The sequence below is a fragment of the Argopecten irradians genome, chromosome 12 (genome assembly GCF_041381155.1).
Source record: "Argopecten irradians isolate NY chromosome 12, Ai_NY, whole genome shotgun sequence".
NCBI lineage: Eukaryota > Metazoa > Mollusca > Bivalvia > Pectinida > Pectinidae > Argopecten > Argopecten irradians.
This window is the reverse complement of record NC_091145.1, coordinates 42635186-42657101: the sequence shown is the minus strand read 5'-3', so window position 1 is coordinate 42657101 and position 21916 is coordinate 42635186. Positions and strand designations below refer to the sequence as shown.

At 35.9% G+C, this 21916-nt stretch overlaps 1 protein-coding gene across 1 annotated transcript in view; it reads left to right on the top strand.

Annotated features, from left to right (window-relative positions):
- The first annotated feature begins 19465 nt into the window (after nucleotides 1–19465).
- The window catches only part of LOC138305124 (betaine--homocysteine S-methyltransferase 1-like), a 38011-nt gene continuing 35560 nt past the window's right edge, over nucleotides 19466–21916 (top strand). Inside the window, exons 1-2 of the mRNA XM_069245524.1 lie at nucleotides 19466–19481; nucleotides 20042–20232. Of these exons, the coding sequence (XP_069101625.1) occupies nucleotides 19466–19481; nucleotides 20042–20232 (207 nt within the window). The remainder of the gene's footprint in view (nucleotides 19482–20041; nucleotides 20233–21916) is intronic.

Sequence of the window (21916 nt, the reverse complement as noted above, 5' to 3'; positions counted from 1 at the left end):
ATCGCAAACATTTTATTTTTCAGTGATACATCAATTAGGAATGAATAAAGTAAAAAAATATCAAAAATATTGCTTACTACTGAGCTTAAATGAAGTTTTTGAAAAAAAAAAATGGCTGCCATCTTGGAAAATGACAACTATTGACGTCAAATTGATATAAAATTATACTAATTAGTGTCGTAAATGTTTTATTTTCAATTTATACATGAAATTGGAATTAATAAAATGAAAATATCAGAAGAATTGCTAACCATTGATCTATAATGAGGTTTTTGAAAAGTTTTGGCGGCCATCTTGGAAAATGACACCTATTGACGTCAAATTGATATAAAATTTCTTAATATTATATAAATTTTAAAAAATGAGTGTCGCAAATGCATATTGCTTACTACTGAGCTTAAATGAAGTTTTTAAAAAAAAGGCTGCCATCTTGGAAAATGACAACTATTGACGTCAAATTGATATAAAATTTCTTTAGATTATACTAATTAGTGTCGTAAATATTTAATTTTCTTTCATACATGAAATTTGAATTAATAAAATGAAAAAATCAGAAATATTGCTTACTATTGATCTATAATGAGGTTTTGAAAAGTTTTGGCGGCCATCTTGGAAAATGACACCTATTGACGTCAAATTGATATAAAATTTCTTTAAATCTATTAATTTTCGAAAAATTAGTGTCGCAAATGTTTTATCTTTCATTCATACATGAAATTGGAATAAATAAAATGAAAATATCAGAAAAAATGCTTGCAATTGATCTATAATGAAGTTTTTGAAAAAAATTAGCGTCCATCTTGGAAAATGACACCTTATGACGTCAAATAGAAATAACATTTTTTTTAACTCCTATTTCTTTTTTTAATTAGTGTCGCAAATATTTCATTTTTCATTCATACTTCAATTAGGGATGTCATTGCCATTGATCTATAATGAGGGTTTTGAAAAAACTTGGCGGCCATCTTGGAAAATGGCGCCCAATGACGTCAGATTGATATAGAATTTCTTTAACTTCTATCAATTTAAAAAAATTAATGTCGCAAATGTTTTATTTTTCATTCATACATCATTTAGGAATGAATAAAGGGGAAAAACAGAAACATTGCTTATTATTGATCTAAATTGAGGTTTTTGAAAAAAGTTGGCCGCCATCTTGGAAAATGGCCGCCAGTGACGTCATAAGGCTAATTCGCGATGGCCCAGAGGCCAAAAATTTTTCTTTTGTGCCAAGTTTCATGCTTTTATCATAATGTGCACAATTTGGCCATATTTCTGCACTTATCTGCTCCACTAATATAAATATCAGTACTTTATATACAAACATCAGTATCTTATATACAAACATCAGTATCTTATATACAAACATCAGTATCTTATATACAAACATCAGTATTATATAAATACATTTTCTATTAAGAAATAAAGTTGGAGTTATTCCCCTTTCACTTCTGGTCATATGCATGAGGTCATAAAGAAGGCGTACATCTCGACTTAGGCGAAAAATTGAAATATAAGATATATTTGATGCCCCTCGTGCCATAACGAAGAAGTACACTGACGATAGGAAAAATACCTCCAAATGGTCACACAAAATTCTATGGCAAACGAAACCATGGAAACTTTGGTCAAAGTTATAAACATATTGTTCCCTAAAGCTGAACCTCGCCGTACAGTGTTTTGATGGAGGACAATATTATAGTTTTCAAATCATCGTAGTTCATTTAGTTCTAGTGACTTCAGAGTGAAACGTCATATTGTAGTCAATGGAAATGGCTGTATGGATCATTAGTGCTGTTTTGGGTTTAGTTCTTGCAATTGTTAATGACAGAAATGTTTCCTTATCCTAACATTTAGTATAGCAGGTATTACCATAAAAAAAACACCGCTTCACTTTCCTTTGGTTCAAACAATGCCCATTTTGTATAGCTGGTATCACCAAAAAACGCTTCACTTTCCCTTGGTTCAAACAGTGCACATTTTGTATAACAGGTATTACCAAAAACGCTTCACTTTCCCTTGGTTCAAACAATGCCCATTTTCTATAGCAGGTATTACCAAAAAACGCTTCACTTTTCCTTGGTTCAAACAATGTCCATTTTGTATAGCAGGTATTACCAAAAAACACTTCACTTTCCCTTGGTTCAAACAATGCCCATTTTGTATAGCAGGTATTACCAAAAACGCTTCACTTTCCCTTGGTTCAAACAATGCCCATTTTGTATAGCAGGTATCACCAAAAAACGCTTCACTTTCTCTTGGTTCAAACAATGCCCATTTTGTATAGCAGGTATCACCAAATAAACGCTTCACTTTCCCTTGGTTCAGACAATGTCCATTTTGTATAGCAGGTATCACCATAAATCGCTTTACTTTCCCTTGGTTCAAACAATGCCCATTTTGTATAGCAGGTATCACCAAATAAACGCTTTACTTTCCCTTGGTTCAGACAATGTCCATTTTGTATAGCAGGTATCACCATAAATCGCTTTACTTTCCCTTGGTTCAAACAATGCCCATTTTGTATAGCAGGTATCACCAAATAAACGCTTTACTTTCCCTTGGTTCAAACAATGCCCATTTTGTATAACAGGTATTACCAAAAAACGTTTCACTTTCCTTGGTTGAAATAATACCCATTTTGTATAACAGGTATCACCAAATAAACGCTTCACTTTCCCTTGGTTCAAACAATGCCCATTTTGTATAGCAGGTATTACCAAAAAACGTTTCACTTTCCCTTGGTTCAAACAATGCCCATTTTGTATAGCAGGTATCACCAAAAAACACTTCACTTTCCCTTGGTTCAGACAATGTCCATTTTGTATAGCAGGTATTACCAAAAAACACTTCACTTTCCCTTGTTTCAGACAATGTCCATTTTGTATAGCAGGTATTACCAAAAAACGTTTCACTTTCCTTGGTTGAAATAATACCCATTTTGTATAACAGGTATCACCAAATAAACGCTTCACTTTCCCTTGGTTCAAACAATGCCCATTTTGTATGGCAGGTATTACCAAAAAACGTTTCACTTTCCTTGGTTGAAATAATACCCATTTTGTATAACAGGTATCACCAAATAAACGCTTCACTTTCCCTTGGTTCAAACAATGCCAATTTTGTATAGCAGGTATTACCAAAAAACGTTTCACTTTCCTTGGTTGAAATAATACCCGTTTTGTATAACAGGTATCACCAAATAAACGCCTCACTTTCCCTTGGTTCAAACAATGCCCATTTTGTATGGCAGGTATTACCAAAAAACGTTTCACTTTCCTTGGTTGAAATAATACCCATTTTGTATAACAGGTATCACCAAATAAACGCTTCACTTTCCCTTGGTTCAAACCTTGCCCATTTTGTATAGCAGGTATTACCAAAAAAACGTTTCACTTTCCCTTGGTTCAGACAATGTCCATTTTGTATAGCAGGTATTACCAAAAAACGTTTCACTTTCCTTGGTTGAAATAATACCCATTTTGTATAACAGGTATCACCAAATAAACGCTTCACTTTCCCTTGGTTCAAACAATGCCCATTTTGTATGGCAGGTATTACCAAAAAACGTTTCACTTTCCCTTGGTTCAAACAATGCCCATTTTGTATATAGCAGGTATCACCAAAAATCGCTTCACTTTCCCTTGGTTCAAACAATGCCCATTTTGTATGGCAGGTATTACCAAATAAACGCTTCACTTTTCCTTGGTTCAAACAATGCCCATTTTGTATAGCAGGTATTACCAAAAAACACTTCACTTTCCCTTGGTTCAGACAATGTCCATTTTGTATAGCAGGTATTACCAAAAAAAAACTTTCACTTTCCCTTGGTTCAAACAATGCCCATTTTGTATAGCAGGTATTACCAAAAAACGTTTCACTTTCCTTGGTTGAAATAATACCCATTTTGTATAACAGGTATCACCAAATAAACGCTTCACTTTCCCTTGGTTCAAACAATGCCCATTTTGTATGGCAGGTATTACCAAAAAACGTGTCACTTTCCTTGGTTGAAATATAATACCCATTTTGTATAACAGGTACCACCAAATAAACGCTTCACTTTCCCTTGGTTCAAACAATGCCCATTTTGTATAGCAGGTATTACCAAAAAACGTTTCACTTTCCTTGGTTGAAATAATACCCATTTTGTATAACAGGTATCACCAAATAAACGCTTCACTTTCCCTTGGTTCAAACAATGCCCATTTTGTATGGCAGGTATTACCAAAAAACGTTTCACTTTCCTTGGTTGAAATAATACCCATTTTGTATAACAGGTATCACCAAATAAACGCTTCACTTTCCCTTGGTTCAAACAATGCCCATTTTGTATAGCAGGTATTACCAAAAAACGCTTTACTTTCCCTTGGTTCAGACAATGTCCATTTTGTATAGCAGGTATTACCAAAAAAACGTTTCACTTTCCTTGGTTGAAATAATACCCATTTTGTATAACAGATATCACCAAATAAACGCTTCACTTTCCCTTGGTTCAAACAATGCCCATTTTGTATGGCAGGTATTACCAAAAAACGTTTCACTTTCCCTTGGTTCAAACAATGCCCATTTTGTATAGCAGGTATCACCAAAAAATGCTTCACTTTCCCTTGGTTCAAACAATGCCCATTTTGTATAGCAGGTATTACCAAATAAACGCTTCACTTTCCCTTGGTTCAAACAATGCCCATTTTGTATAGCAGGTATTACCAAAAAACACTTCACTTTCCCTTGGTTCAGACAATGTCCATTTTGTATAGCAGGTATTACCAAAAAACACTTCACTTTCCCTTGTTTCAGACAATGTCCATTTTGTATAGCAGGTATTACCAAAAAACGTTTCACTTTCCTTGGTTGAAATAATACCCATTTTGTATAACAGGTATCACCAAATAAACGCTTCACTTTCCCTTGGTTCAAACAATGCCCATTTTGTATGGCAGGTATTACCAAAAAACGTTTCACTTTCCTTGGTTGAAATAATACCCATTTTGTATAACAGGTACCACCAAATAAACGCTTCACTTTCCCTTGGTTCAAACAATGCCCATTTTGTATAGCAGGTATTACCAAAAAACGTTTCACTTTCCTTGGTTGAAATAATACCCGTTTTGTATAACAGGTATCACCAAATAAACGCTTCACTTTCCCTTGGTTCAAACAATGCCCATTTTGTATGGCAGGTATTACCAAAAAACGTTTCACTTTCCTTGGTTGAAATAATACCCATTTTGTATAACAGGTATCACCAAATAAACGCTTCACTTTCCCTTGGTTCAAACAATGCCCATTTTGTATAGCAGGTATCACCAAATAAACGCTTTACTTTCCCTTGGTTCAGACAATGTCCATTTTGTATAACAGGTATTACCAAAAAACGTTTCACTTTCCTTGGTTGAAATAATACCCATTTTGTATAACAGGTATCACCAAATAAACGCTTCACTTTCCCTTGGTTCAAACAATGCCCATTTTGTATGGCAGGTATTACCAAAAAACGTTTCACTTTCCCTTGGTTCAAACAATGCCCATTTTGTATAGCAGGTATCACCAAAAAACGCTTCACTTTCCCTTGGTTCAAACAATGCCCATTTTGTATAGCAGGTATTACCAAAAAACGTTTCACTTTCCTTGGTTGAAATAATACCCATTTTGTATAACAGGTATCACCAAATAAACGCTTCACTTTCCCTTGGTTCAAACAATGCCCATTTTGTATAGCAGGTATTACCAAAAAACGTTTCACTTTCCCTTGGTTCAGACAATGTCCATTTTGTATAGCAGGTATTACCAAAAAACGTTTCACTTTCCTTGGTTGAAATAATACCCATTTTGTATAACAGGTATCACCAAAAAACGCTTCACTTTCCCTTGGTTCAAACAATGCCCATTTTGTATGGCAGGTATTACCAAATAAACGCTTCACTTTTCCTTGGTTCAAACAATGCCCATTTTGTATGGCAGGTATTACCAATCAAAGTACTGTAAGTACTAAACTGAAAAAGCATTGATGTAACAAAATTTTAGTTCAAAGAAGGCAAATATGTCATTAGTAACATTTTAGGGTGTGTATTTTCTTGCAAGTCCCATGTCATTATCAAGTTGGGTTATTTATCTTCCAAGTATTCATTTAATTAATTTTGGATAAATTATAGAGATTGCAGACAACCATCCCTCCTCATATCAAAAGATGAATCTAAAAATTATGAGAAGATTTTAAGAAAATGCTAGAAAATTTCTTTTAGATTTGAACTTTGAACCTATCTTGAATTCAACAGTTTCAACAAATATTTACAATCAGTGTCATGTGACCTTTTCTCTAATGTTTGAATATAATTGTCTGAATAACAAAATAAAGAAAATTTTTGTAGTTATGATTATTTGATGGTAATTGATCTTGTGGACAAGGCCATGGAGACCTACAGCTAATAACAATCTGCAGTAAAATGACAACAAGGGAAACATTAAGACTCCATTAAGAAGAAAGTATAATCTGACACATGGATGTCCCTTGATGGCATTTTTACAAAGTTCATGGCTTATGCTGCAAATGTTGTTTACAGACCTCATTTATAAGGAACTATGTGCAATGCATATAATATACAAGTATTTTTTTCCGATGAACTATGTGGTACAGATCTATTACAGGAGGAAAGGGCAAAAGGCAATTAATTAGATAATTTTCAAGAGAAGAAATGAAATGACAAAAACTAAGGGTCAAATGTTCATTTAAAGAATTGGTTACTGCATCAAAATCAAAACTGAATTGTTTTGAATTATGTTTATTCAAAAATACTTTAATACAAACATGAAATAACATCACAATACATTATTTTTTCTAGTTCTCTTCTGTGATACACACAATGTATTCAGGTATATTAGTAAGTAAAGAGCAGTTCTTGATACTTTGCTGCAATATTGAAGAAAAGTCATATCAAAGTCAGATTCAGTATGATACTGTCTCTATATAATGCATAAAATGGACACTGAGAATTCTTAACAGCATATTAAAACAACCATTCTCAAAATCAGTGTGTTATTTGTATACACTGACATGTACATTGGACCCTCGATAATCTGGACACCTTCGTTCCCAGCCTAAACCGCCCAGATTACAAATTTTCCGGACTGCCGAATTTCGTGTACCCTAGTCAATTTTGAAATTGTCATGTACAAGTTACTCCCCTTGACCTTGTAAATCAATGATCGGTTTTTATGTTTATGTACTAAAATAAATACTTTTTTGTTATGTTTTAAAGGTTTTTTCCCATTTAATTATGTTAAGAATATGAAATTAACGTACATGTAATCACACATTATTGGCAACTTGTTGTTAATGTCACATTACTTACAAATGTTTATACATATATTGGTAACAAGATCAGAAACAGTTGTAAAAACATTTGATAGAGGCATCAACTAATGGGAACAACCAATGGGCTATGTCACCAGAAGCGTTAAAATTTGTGTCATTTTGGTGAACACACTGCACAAAGTCAACAAGTAAAACTATTTAATATGTTTCTGTTGTAGCAAATAAATGAATGTCATTCCATATACAATGTACTTTAATATATGGCCGTGTCACAGATGTGAATCATTGAAATATACATTGTAGCAATGATAATTCAGGCGTGATGATGGGTAAATAAATTATCAGTTTATATTATAAATGTAGGATATTTCTATATATATCTAAATGCAAAGTTACTCGACACTCACTAATTGTCATCACTTGATGTTTTGCAACATTACAGTCAATGGGACAGAATTGTAGTTCTGATAATGACCGTCTGTCAGAACATATATAGTGTGTTTCATTCAAGCCAAGAAAACTCTTTTTGTTTGTATGAATTTTACAACAAAACAGAAAGACTAACATGTGAGTCAGTCTGTGAAGTTAAAAGTTTAAACACCTTCTATCTCTCCACAGATTGATAACAATCGGCAGCATGTCAAATGGTGACAACTCTTTGCAAAAGTTGCAAATTTGTGTTTTAATTGGCATTATGAAACAATGCGAATGAGAAGCACCAATCCATATGCTTGTTGTCCAGAGCTACATGTATGTTGTCGCAGCTAGTTTAATATATGCCTGGTAGTCATCCTTAGAATCATTTCACAGCTTCCAATGTAATCCTGATAATCTCCAGTCTTCAACAATTATGAATCTGCTTCAGATGACTAGCCAATGAGTCCTGTAATTATAAGATTTAACATATATATCAATATTCTTAATTTGTTATAAAAAAGTTACAGAAATCATCTAACAATGACAAAAGGAAGAAATTGGACTCATGTACACAAGTACATTGAGTTAAAGATGCTCCACCGCCGACAGAGTATAAATGATATTCATCATTTGAACAATAATTAGTTAACCTTAATCGTGTATGCATAAGTCTAATTAACACAAAAAATAATATAAAATAATTAATTTTTCCTTTGGGTCAAGCGCACTCAGTACTTCATTCCATATAGGATATAGTGCTACAGAATTTTTTTGGGATGCATGCAATTAATTATTTTATTTATATTTTTAACTTTTGTAACTGAAGAAAAATACTAAATTGTCTGCTCCCGTTTTTGATTGTGAAAAAATACCATTTGTCAGCGGTGAAGCATCTTTAATATATTAGCATCATAATTAATTTGTCTCCTATATCTGATACACATTGATAAAATACAATGTTTTGACTGTTAGCAAAACTTACTTTAAACCAAATACTGTAATATTGAGCAAGTGTAAATTTACCATGTATGATATATTACAGTGCACAGGTTATTGTTTATTTTGGTAAGTGTTATTATAAATTCTCTGAATCCATGAAGTTATATATGTAGTGACTGTTTAATCGATGTTTTAAGTTCATACCGCCAATTTCGAAATCCCAGATATTAATGGTCTTAAATAAATCTAGCATTACAATTCTTCTATTTATCTAAAGAAATTCTGTATTCACATGTGTATTACCAGAAACATATATACATGTATATATGTTTCTGGTATTACACATACATGCTAAATTCTGGTAAATTGACTCTATGCATTAATATTAAATTTGATGTCATCGCATTAGAAAATAATACCAAAAATGAATCTTGTCAACTGCTAATTATATAACAACAAACTACTTCAAATTTAAAGTGATATTCAATTTTGTTGCGTTGTAATAAAATAAAACGTCGATTATATGGATGTTAGCAGGAATTCACACATACTCATGATGTTGTAAGTTCACTTCATGTGCAGATGTCTGTCAAATAGTTCATATAATAATATACCGACCCATAGGCATGATAGGCAAAGAAGCAAAACGAAATGAAACTTACGATTTTCACTGCTTCTGTCTCCAAATACAAAAAGAATTCCGTACTTTACTAGCAAGGTGGCTTGCAACATGCAGTGTTCAAATATTCTTCGGTGTTTTTCAGATATGAGAATGCATTTATTACGCTCGATAATTAAATGGAAAATATTTCTTGACTTGCAAGTTTACATCACAGGTCCGCTTTGCGTGATGACGTCTTTGTTTACATTCGGCCGTTTACACTATTGCTGAGTGTCACGATATTTCATTGTATCTGTATCCGTGTATTAAATATTCCCTTCGTTAATGAATGGATGCGTTAGTTGACAATCCGTGCGAAATGATAAGGAACCAGCGTAACTCAGAATTTATCGTGTTTGTTAGCTTCTGCATAGATCACCCAGACGCTTGATGCGTACGTAAGTTAACAAGCGTCTGTTTGAGTGAGACTTGGTTAAATTCAGTGGGCCATCGTAATGACATGATCACAATACGAACGTACCTGTTCTCCAAAATGACTATCAATATAATACATGTAAAAACAAACAACTTTTGTATCTTTCTTACGTCGGGATGAATAAAAAAAATGTCATTATATAATAGATTACGAATGTATACATCAAACTACAATTAGATACTTACATACCAAAATCCTGACAATTCCTTTATTTAGTGTTACCCAAACCGGATGTTTACATAAATATATGCAAATGCTGGCGAGAATTAGGCCACCGATCGCTACCACTGATGTAAATTATCCTCACTATTTTTCAATTATAGACGTTCATGCTATAGTTTTTGTAGACATGTTTGAAACTATTCTATTTAATGAAATACCATAGAAGTTGTTTAACTGCACTATGGCAGTATATTTGTTCTAGAAAGAGGAAAAGAGAAAAAATCGCATGCAAATGAGAGGTCAATCGCATTTAAATTAGTGGGTCATCCGGGCCGTAGCAATACTGGAAAAGCAAGCTTTTTCAGTAAAAAAACGTTTCACTTTCCCTTGGTTCAAACAATGCACATTTTGTATGGCAGGTATCACCAAAAATCGCTTCACTTTCCCTTGGATCAAACAATGCCAATTTTGTTTGGCAGGTATCACCAAAAAACGCTTCACTTTCCCTTGGTTCAACCAATGCTCATTTTGTATAGCAGGTATCACCAAAAAATGCTTCAATTTCCCTTGGTTCAAACAATGCCCATTTTGTATGGCAGGTATCACCAAAAAACGCTTCACTTTCCCTTGGTTCAAACAATGCCCATTTTGTATAGCAGGTATCACCAAAAAACGCTTCACTTTCCCTTGGTTCAAACAATGCCCATTTTGTAAAGCACGGTGCTTTATCATGATAGGTTAGGAAGCTTCTAAATCTTTGAAAAGCTAGTGAACCTAGTGTCCCTCCATAATAGCCATATAAAAGTGTTGAATTAGAAGTCTTCTCTATATTATTTTGATATAGACAACATAATCGCACGTTTTCTCTGTTTTCCCTCTGATGTTCATTGATGGTGAAATGGCATATCTTTTGAGTTTCGTAATGTCTACTATTAATTCCCATAAGGTGGTGTCCTTAGGAGCGATCGATCCTTGTTTTTAAGGAATAGATGCAGAAAAGCTAATAAAACTATCTACTGTGCATTGTATACATTTAATTGATTCCAAAGAAAGCATTAATCTTTGTTGCCTTCCACCAGAGACTTAGGCCTGAAGATTAATAGTTATGTATGAGCGCGGTGAAACCCTCTCGGTATTTCCCGTGACATGTTACAGCAATATATTTATTATGGATAATGTCACGTAACAGCAATACATATACTTACACAATGGCAGTGGAATGATATTTCCTTTGTTTCCTGTATACTTTCTAACCTTGACTTTTTAGGCAATGATTGACTACATTGACAGGGACAAAACTATCAATCTACCAACAACAAACCGCGTCGTTCTCTCTAGACTTTACCGAACTTTCCAATTGACGTAAACTCACTTTGAGTATAAAACATACTACTAAATTGTCTTATTCTCTATTTACTAATTATATTAGTATAAACATGATTTTTTTATATTGATGTGATTTGTTTTTTCAATTTTGAATAGCGTTATATCAATTACTTATCTGAAATGATAGATAACATGGACTATTTAAAAAATAACATATCAATATTTACTTATCTGAAATGATTAATAAAATAGAGTATTTAATAACATATCAACATTTACTTATCTGAAATGATTGATAACATAGAGTATTTAATAACCTATCAACATTTACTTATCTGAAATGATTTATCTGAAATGATTGATAACATAGAGTATTTAATAACATATCAACAATTACTTATCTGAAATGATTGATAACATAGAGTATTTAATAACATATCAACATTTAATTATCTGAAATGATTGATAACATAGAGTATTTAATAACATATCAACATTTACTTATCTGAAATGATTGATAACATAGAGTATTTAATAACATATCAACATTTACTTATCTGAAATGATTGATAACATAGAGTATTTAATAACATATCAACATTTACTTATCTGAAATGATTGATAACATAGAGTATTTAATAACATATCAACATTTACTTATCTGAAATGATTGATAACATAGAGTATTTAATAACATATCAACATTTACTTATCTGAAATGATTGATAACATAGAGTATTTAATAACATATCAACATTTACTTATCTGAAATGATTGATAACATAGAGTATTTAATAACATATCAACATTTACTTATCTGAAATGATTGATAACATAGAGTATTTAATAACATATCAACATTTACTTATCTGAAATGATTGATAACATAGAGTATTTAATAACATATCAATGTCTACTTATCTAAATGATTAAAAACAAAGAGTAGATAAGGGGATGTACCGTCTTCTGCAGCCATTTCAGTCATGGATGACTAGATAAGGGAATGTACCGACGTCAGTATTCCATTTCTTTAACGAATGACTAGATAAGTGGATGTACCGACGTCTGTATTCCATTTCTTTAACGAATGACTAGATAAGTGGATGTACCGACGTCTGTAGTCCATTTCTGTCATGGATGACTAGATAAGGGAATGTACCGACTTCTGTTGTCTATTTCTGTTCCGGATGACTAGATAAGGGAAAGTACCGATGTCGGTAGTCCATATCTTTCATGGATGACTAGATAAGGAAATGTACCAACGACAGTAGTCCATGTCTATAATGGATGGCTAGATAAGGGAATGTACCGATGTCAGTAGTCCATATCTATCACGAATGACTATATGAGGGAATGTACTGATGTCTGTAGTCCATTTCTGTCCCGGATGAATAGATAAGGGAATGTACTGATGTCTGTAGTCCATTTCTGCAACGAATGACTAGATTAGGGAATGTACCGTCCCTTGCAGTCCATTTCTGTCACGCATGACTAGATAAGGGAATGTACCGATGTCAGTAGTCCATATCTATCACGAATGACTAGATAAGGGAATGTACCGACGTCTGTAGTCCATTTCTGCAACGAATGACTAGATTAGGGAATGTACCGTCGCTTGCAGTCCATTTCTGTCACGCATGACTAGACAAGGGACTGTACCGACGTCAGTAGTCCATTTCTGTCACGAATGACTATATGAGGGAATGTACCGACGTCTGTAGTCCATTTCTGTCCCGGATGACTAGATAAGGGGATGTACCGACGTCAGTGGTCCATATCTATCACGAATGACTATATGAGGGAATGTACCGACGTCAGTAGTCCATTTCTGTCCCGGATGACTAGATAAGGGAATGTACCGATATCAGTAGTCCATGTCTGTAACGAATGACTAGATAAGGGAATGTACCGATGTCAGTAGTCCATATCTATCACGAATGACTAGATAAGGGGATGTACCGATGTCAGTAGTCCATATCTATCATGGATGACTAGATAAGGGAATGTACCGACGTCAGTAGTCCATTTCTGTCACGAATGATTAGATTAGGGAATGTACCGATGTCAGTAGTCCTTATCTATCATGGATGACTAGATAAGGGAATGTACCGATGTCAGTAGTCATTTCGGTCACAGATGACTAGATAAGGGGATGTACCGACGTCAGTAGTCCATATCTATCACGGATGATTAGATAAGGGAATGTACCGATGTCAGTAGTCATTTCGGTCAAAGATGACTAGATAAGGGGATGTACCGACGTCAGTAGTCCATATCTATCACGGATGATTAGATAAGGGAATGTACCGACGTCAGTAGTCCATATCTATCACGGATGATTAGATAAGGGAATGTACCGACGTCAGTAGTCCATATCTATCACGAATGACTAGATAACTAGGGGATGTACCGACGTCAGTAGTCCATTTCTGTCACGGATGACTAGATAAGAGATTGTACCATCGTCAGTAGTCAATTTCTGTCTCGGATGACTAGATAAGGGATTGTACCATCGTCAGTAGTCAATTTCTGTCTCGGATGACTAGATAAGGGATTGTACCATCGTCAGTAGTCAATTTCTGTCTCGGATGACTAGATAAGGGATTGTACCATCGTCAGTAGTCAATTTCTGTCTCGGATGACTAGATAAGGCGATGTACCGATAAGGGAATTTACGGACGTCAGTAGTCCATATCTATCATGGAAGACTAAATAAGGGAATGTACCGACGTATGTAGTCCATTTCTGTCCCGGATGACTAGATAAGGAAATGTACCGATGTCAGTAGACCATACCTATCATGGATGACTAAATAAGGGATTGTACCGACGTCAGTAATCTATTTTTGTCTCGGTCTTGGATGACTAGATAACGGGATGTACCGACGTCAGTAGTCCATTTCTGTCTGTCCCGGATGACTAGATAAGGGAATGTACCGACGTCAGTAGTCCATGTCTATCATGAATGACTAGATAATGGGATGTACCAACGTCAGTAGTCCATTTCTGTCACAGATGACTAGATAAAGGGATATACCGACGTCAGTAGTCAATTTCTGTCACGGGTGACCAGATAAGTGGATGTACCGACGTCAGTAGTCCATTTCTGTCACAGATGACTAGATAAGGGGATGTACCGATGTCAGTAGTCAATTTCTGTCACGGATGACCAGATAAGTGGATGTATCGACGTCAGTAGTCAATTTCTTTCACGAATGACTAGATAAGGGAATGTACCGACGTCAGTAGTCCATTTCTATCCCGGATGACTAGATAAGGGGAATGTACCGATGTCAGTATTCCATTTCTGTCACGACCATGACTAGATAAAGGGATTACCGTCGTCTGGATTACCGTCGTCTGCAGTCCATTTCTGTCTCGAATGTCTAATGACTAGATAAGTGAATGTACCGACGTTAGTAGTCCATTTCTGTCACGAATGGCTAGATAAGGGAATGTACCGACGTTAGTAGTCCATTTCTGTCACGAATGACTAGATAAATTGATGTACGATGTGAGTAGTCCATGTCTATCATGAATGACTAGATAATAGGATGTACCGACGTCAGTAGTCCATTTCGGTCACAGATGACTAGATAAGGGAATGTACCGTCGTCAGAAGTCCATTTCTGTCACAGATGACTAGATAAGGGAATGTACCGACGTCAGTAGTCCATTTCTGTCACAGATGACTAGATTAGGGAATGTACCGACGTCAGTAGTCCATTTCTGTCACAGATGACTAGATAAGGGAATGTACCGACGTCAGTAGTCCATTTCTGTCACAGATGACTAGATAAGGGAATGTACCGACGTCAGTAGTCCATTTCTGTCACAGATGGCTAGATAAGGGAATGTACCGACGTCAGTAGTCCATTTCTGTCACAGATGACTAGATAAGGGAATTTACCGACGTCAGTAGTCCATGTCTATCATGGATGACAAGATAATGGGATGTACCGACGTCTGTAGTCCATTTCTGTCACAGATGACTAGATAAGGGAATGTGTACCGACGTCAGTAGTCCATATCTATCATGGATGACTAGATAAGGGGATGTACCGACGTCAGTAGTCCATTTCTATCACAGATGACTAGATAAGGGAATGTACCGACGTCAGTAGTCCATTTCTGTCACAGATGACTAGATAAGGGAATTTACCGACGTCAGTAGTCCATTTCTGTCACAGATGACTAGATAAGGGAATGTACCGACGTCAGTAGTCCATTTCTGTCACAGATGACTAGATAAGGGAATGTACCGACGTCAGTAGTCCATTTCTGTCACAGATGACTAGATAAGGGAATGTACCGACGTCAGTAGTCCATTTCTGTCACAGATGACTAGATAAGGGAATGTACCGACGTCAGTAGTCCATTTCTATCATGGATGACTAGATAAGGGGATGTACCGACGTCTGTAGTCCATTTCTGTCACAGATGACTAGATAAGGGAATGTACCGACGTCAGTAGTCCATATCTATCATGGATGACTAGATAAGGGAATGTACCGACGTCTGTAGTCCATTTCTGTCACAGATGACTAGATAAGGGAATGTACCGACGTCTGTAGTCCATTTCTGTCACAGATGACTAGATAAGGGAATGTACCGACGTCAGTAGTCCATTTCTGTCACAGATGACTAGATAAGGGAATGTACCGACGTCAGTAGTCCATTTCTGTCACAGATGACTAGATAAGGGAATGTACCGACGTCAGTAGTCCATTTCTGTCACAGATGACTAGATAAGGTAATGTACCGACGTCAGTAGTCCATGTCTATCATGGATGACTAGATTATTAGTTATATAGTCAGTTACTGACTCCCCTTTAAAGGCATAGAGGGTCAGTAAGATTTATAGGGGGCGAGGGCGTAGCCCGAGCCTCATATACTTCTTACTGACCCTCTATGCCTTTATAGGGGGTCAGTAACTGACTATATAACGAATTTATCGCATCGAGGACCATTTATTTGTTTCATTAGATCTTTGTTTCCTATTTGTTTTCTCAAGAATCCGATATTAATCCTGAACCATGCTGGCGAAGTATAAAACAATCGCTGCATTTTTAAATATTTGGCCTACAGTAGGCCTACGTATTTATTTACATGTATGTATTTCTTTCCAGAATCTGCAAATTACTATATATAAGGAACCTGAAGAACAATACTGAGTAATTCATAAATCAACAATAATTCGACATTCCTAGTGCACAATAGGCCTACCTCAATGCGACATCAGAATGGTTGTATATTGAAAGCATCACAAACAAAAGTGACACAAACATCAATCCAACATTTATAGCGCAGACTCGTGATCATCTCTGCATTCTCTGCAATCACTTAAAGTAATGCCGATAAATTAGCTGTAGAGTGAGGGTTGATAGATCTAAAGATACGAACCCCCTCCATTTGTTAATGGTCGCAGTCAAGAAAACGCTTGAATTCTTACGTTTGACTTTCACCGCGTCATCAACTTTCAAACTGGCGTAGGGGAAGCAACTCGTATTTAAAAAAATCCGTTTCATTTAATTTGAAAAATTAAAACGATTTTAAATGAATTTTACATAAAAAATAATAAGTAAAATATATTTTTACGATAAAGAAATAGTATATTTAGTTGAAGAGAATGGGTTAAAATTTTGAAGCGAGGGCGACAGCCGCCATATTGCACCATAATAAAATTTACTGACCCCCTATAAAGTATTAGGGGGTCACCACGTGACGGCTCTCCGCCAATCATTTGGGGACATTTCTGTCCGAGGTGCGATAAAATTGGATGTACCGACGTCAGTAGTCCATTTCTTTCAGTGTGGGTGACTAAATAAGGGGACGTACCGACGTCAGTAGTCAATTTCTGTCACGGGCGAATAGAGAAGGGGAGGTACCGACGTCATTAGTCGATTTCTGTCTCGGTTGACTAGATAAGGGGATGTACTGACGTTATTAGTCGATTTCTCTCACGGTTGACTAGATAAGGGGATGTACCGACGTCGGTAGTCAACTTCTGTCACAAATGACTAGATAAGTGGATGTATTGACGTTAGTAGTCCATTTCTGTCTCGGATAACTAGATAAACGGATGTACCGACGTCAGTAGTAACTTGCTACGCGTAAATGGATAGGAAAATGCACAAGTCGAAATATGTTAATTAAACCAGCGAAGACTACTGTGAAGGTAGTCCATTTCTGTCTCGAATGACTAGATAAGTGAATGTACCGACGTCAGTAGTCCATATCTGTCACGAATGACTAGATAAGTGAATGTACCGACGTCAGTAGTCCATTTCTGTAACGAATGACTAGATAATGGAATGTACCGACATCAGTAGTCCATTTCTGTCTCGAATGACTAGATAAGGGAATGTACCGACGTCAGTAGTCCATTTCTGTCTCGAATGACTAGATAAGGGAATGTACCGACGTCAGTAGTCCATTTCTGTCACGAATGACTAGATAAGTGAATGTACCGACGTCAGTAGTCCATTTCTTTCACGAATGACTAGATAAGTGAATGTACCGACGTCAGTAGTCCATTTCTGTAACGAATGACTAGATAATGGAATGTACCGACATCAGTAGTCCATTTCTTTCACGGGTGGGCGACTAGAGAAGGGGATGTACCGACGTCATTAGTCGATTTCTGTCACGGATGACTAGAGAAGGGGAAGTACCGACGTCAGTAGTCCATTTCTATCACAGATGACTAGATAAGGGGATGTACCATCGTCAGTAGTCCATTATTGTCACGAACGACTAGATAAGGGAATGTACCGACGTCAGTAGTCCATTTCTTTCACGAATGACTAGATAAGTGGATGTACCGACGTCTGTAGTCCATTTCTGTCACGAATGACTGGATAAGTGGATGTATTGACGTTAGTAGTCCTGTACCGACGTCAGTAGTAATTTGCTACGCGTGAATGGATAGGATAGTGCAAAAGTCGAAATATGTTAATTAAACTAGCGAAGACTACTGTGATGGAATTTTGCGAATGTAAACTGATTGTTATTTAGAAAACATATACACACTGTGTGATTTGGGTTATTTTGGTAAACGTTCACTGAGAATTTTCAGGTATATTTCCTTCCTCGCCATTTTTGATTTTTACTAACACGTATCACAGAGAGAACAGCTGTAGAGCGTGGTGATCAAGTTGCCGTTATCTTGTGTAACTCATACCGTACTTCCTTACATCTTTTATATCCCAGTATGTGGCTTACCAACATTTCTGTATGGTCGAGGCGCACGCAATGTACTGAGTATAATCCTCCCTATCCTCTAGAATTCACGTCACGAACCCGAGAGCTACCTCGGTACTTATAAGCCATAGGTCCTCAAGGAAATGTTACAACCAATTGATTGGGTTTAAAAGCAATTTTAGACCTGACTCTCCAATGTACTGCTTAACGTCGTTCAGGGAGCACAGAACAAAATAGTAGCTTCATCTATAGAATGTCAGCGACACTATTCTGTCTATCCTCTCCAACACAACGCTCATGCCTCTAGATAGAAATCATGGACCATGCTTGAATCCTAGAAGAGAAAATAGTTTTGACTTAATCAAAATCATTTACTATAAACAAATTGTTTTTCGCGGCGAATTGCTTCCGCGTTTTCAATTCCTCTTTCTGTTTAACGGTTGACGTAGTTAACGCAATAGTTCGACCAAAATTCAATGTTTGTGTTTAATGTATTGTGGTCCAAAACAAAATTACACGAATATATTTTGTTCGTATTTTAAAATCAATTTTGCAATATTATAGATTAAGCACATCTTTAGCGGCTATTGCTTAGATAAAATTAAGTTGCCAAAATGAACGTCAATAACCTGACTGAATAGGTTTAGCATTTACGAAATTCCCTTGGGCGTTTATTGGTATGGCGTTTATTATGTCTGTCACAATAGTTTCCTTTCCTCTGACAAAACTAGAATATGTCACATCCCAAAAAATGTCCGGGTTTTTTTTTAGAGAATTTTCAGCAGTGTGACTAAGACTAAACCACAATATTGAGTGTGTCGATAGAGCAATCACTTTCTTGGTAGTTAATGTTTTTCTTTCTTTATTTTTAGATACAAAACGTCTGCTGTTAACACCTTTATATGAAACATATAACAGTATCTTATAATGACACCTCGACGTATAGCCACATTCACAAATGTTCTTATTCTCACTGGCGTACACAAAATTCATTGCCATGCCGACCTATGGAATATAACACTGGTAATGTAACAAAAAAACTGTAACACGTCGAAGGAAATGTCCATAATAAGAACTGGTTTCTGTCATTACAGCTCCGCCACGCTGTCATACCTACTTAAACGTGGCATTCTGTTGATATATTTTAACAATGTTGACACTGTGAAGGGGACATAAAAGTGACAAGACAAAGGATCAAACTAAAGTGTCGGCCAAACGTTAGAGTACCGACAAACACTTCTAAGGCAGTATCTATCATAGCATCAGTACATCATCCGCTAAACGCTATACACATTCTATTTGTAGAGAAGGATATTGATTATTGTCCTCTGATTACGTTATCTAACGGCCAACATCGACTTCCGCTTCTTACAGAACAGAAATTATGACAAATAGAAACCAATAAGGTGTGGAATGGTTGTCTTAATTATATTTAATAAATCACTCTAACCAAACAGTATTTGTAGTCGCGTACAAAAACATCAATCATTACGCATGTCAGTGAATTATAATTGTTTATTTTATGCACCACGTAACATGTCTTATTAAGAAACATTAAAATTAGTATTTTTTGTTGTTTACAGGTTTATTACAACGTTTGCGAGACGGGGAAAGTGTGATTGTGGCGGAGGGATACATATTCGAATTTGAGAGAAGAGGATATCTTACAGCAGGGTCATTTGTGCCGGAAGTAATTCTTGATCACCCGGAGCTTGTAAAGAGTTTACACGAGGAATTTGTTCATGCCGGAAGTGACGTTGTTTTAGCGTTTACGGTGCGTTTATACTATTGGTTCTAAGTCTCTAGTCCACCCAAGGTATTGTTAACGTAAAGTCAGAAATGACAGTTAGACACCCAAGGTATTGTTAACGTAAGGACAGAAATGACTGCTAGTCACACAAGGTATTGTTAACGTAAGGACAGAAATCACTGCTAGTCACTCAAGGTATTGTTAACGTAAAGTCAGAAATGACTGCTAGTCACTCAAGGTATTGTTAACGTAAGGAAGAAATGACTGCTAGTCACTCAAGGTATTGTTAACGTAAGGAGAGAAATGACTGCTAGTCACTCAAGGTATTGTTAACGTAAGGAGAGAAATGACTGCTAGTCACTCAAGGTATTGTTAACGTAAAGTCAGAAATGACTGCTAGTCACTCAAGGTATTGTTAACGTAAGGAAAATGACTGCTAGTCTCTCAAGGTATTGTTAACGTAAGGAGAGAAATGACTGCTAGTCTCTCAAGGTATTGTTAAAGTAAGGACATAAATGACTGCTAGTCTCTCAAGGTATTGTTAACGTAAGGAGAGAAATGACAGCTAGTCTCTCAAGGTATTGTTAAAGTAAGGACAGAAATGACTGCTAGTCACTCAATATATTGTTAAAGTAAGGACAGAAATGACTGCTAGTCACTCAAGGTATTGTTAACGTTAGGACAGAAATGACTGCTAGTCACTCAAGGTATTGTTAACGTTAGGACAGAAATCACTGCTAGTCACTCAAGGTATTGTAAACGTAAGGACAGAAATGACTGCTAGTCACTCAAGGTAGTGTTAAAGTAAGGAGAGAAATGGCTGCTAGTCACTCAAGGTATTGTTAACGTTAGGACAGAAATGACTGCTAGTCACTCAAGGTATTGTTAACGTTAGGACAGAAATGACTGCTAGTCACTCAAGGTATTGTTAACGTTAGGACAGAAATGACTGCTAGTCACTCAAGGTATTGTTAACGTAAGGACAGAAATGACTGCTAGTCACTCAAGGTATTCTTAACGTTAGGACAGAAATCACTACTAGTCACTCAAGGTATTGTAAACGTAAGGACAGAAATGACTGTTAGTCACTCAATGTATTGTAAACGTAAGGAGAGAAATGATTGCTAGTCACCCAAGGTATTGTTAACGTAAGGAGAGAAATGACTGCTAGTCACTCAAGGTATTGTTAACATAAGGAGAGAAAATGACTGCTAGTCACTCAATGTATTGTTAACATAAGGACAGAAATGACTGCTAGTCACTCAAGGTATTGTTAACGTAAGGACAGAAATGACTGCTAGTCACTCAATGTATTGTTAACATAAGGACAGAAATGACTGCTAGTCACTCAATGTATTGTTAACATAAGGACAGAAATGACTGCTAGTCACTCAATGTATTGTTAAAGTAAGGACAGAAATGACTGCTAGTCACTCAATGAAATGACTGCTAGTCACTCAATGTATTGTTAACATAAGGACAGAAATGACTGCTAGTCACTCAAGGTATTGTTAACGTAAGGACAGAAATGACTGCTAGTCATTCAATGTATTGTTAAAGTAAGGACAGAAATGACTGCTTGTCACTCAATGTATTGTTAACATAAGGACAGAAATGACTGCTAGTCTCTCAATGTATTGTTAACGTAAGTAAAGAAATCACTGCTAGTCACACAAGGTATTGTAAACGTAAGGAGAGAAATGACTGC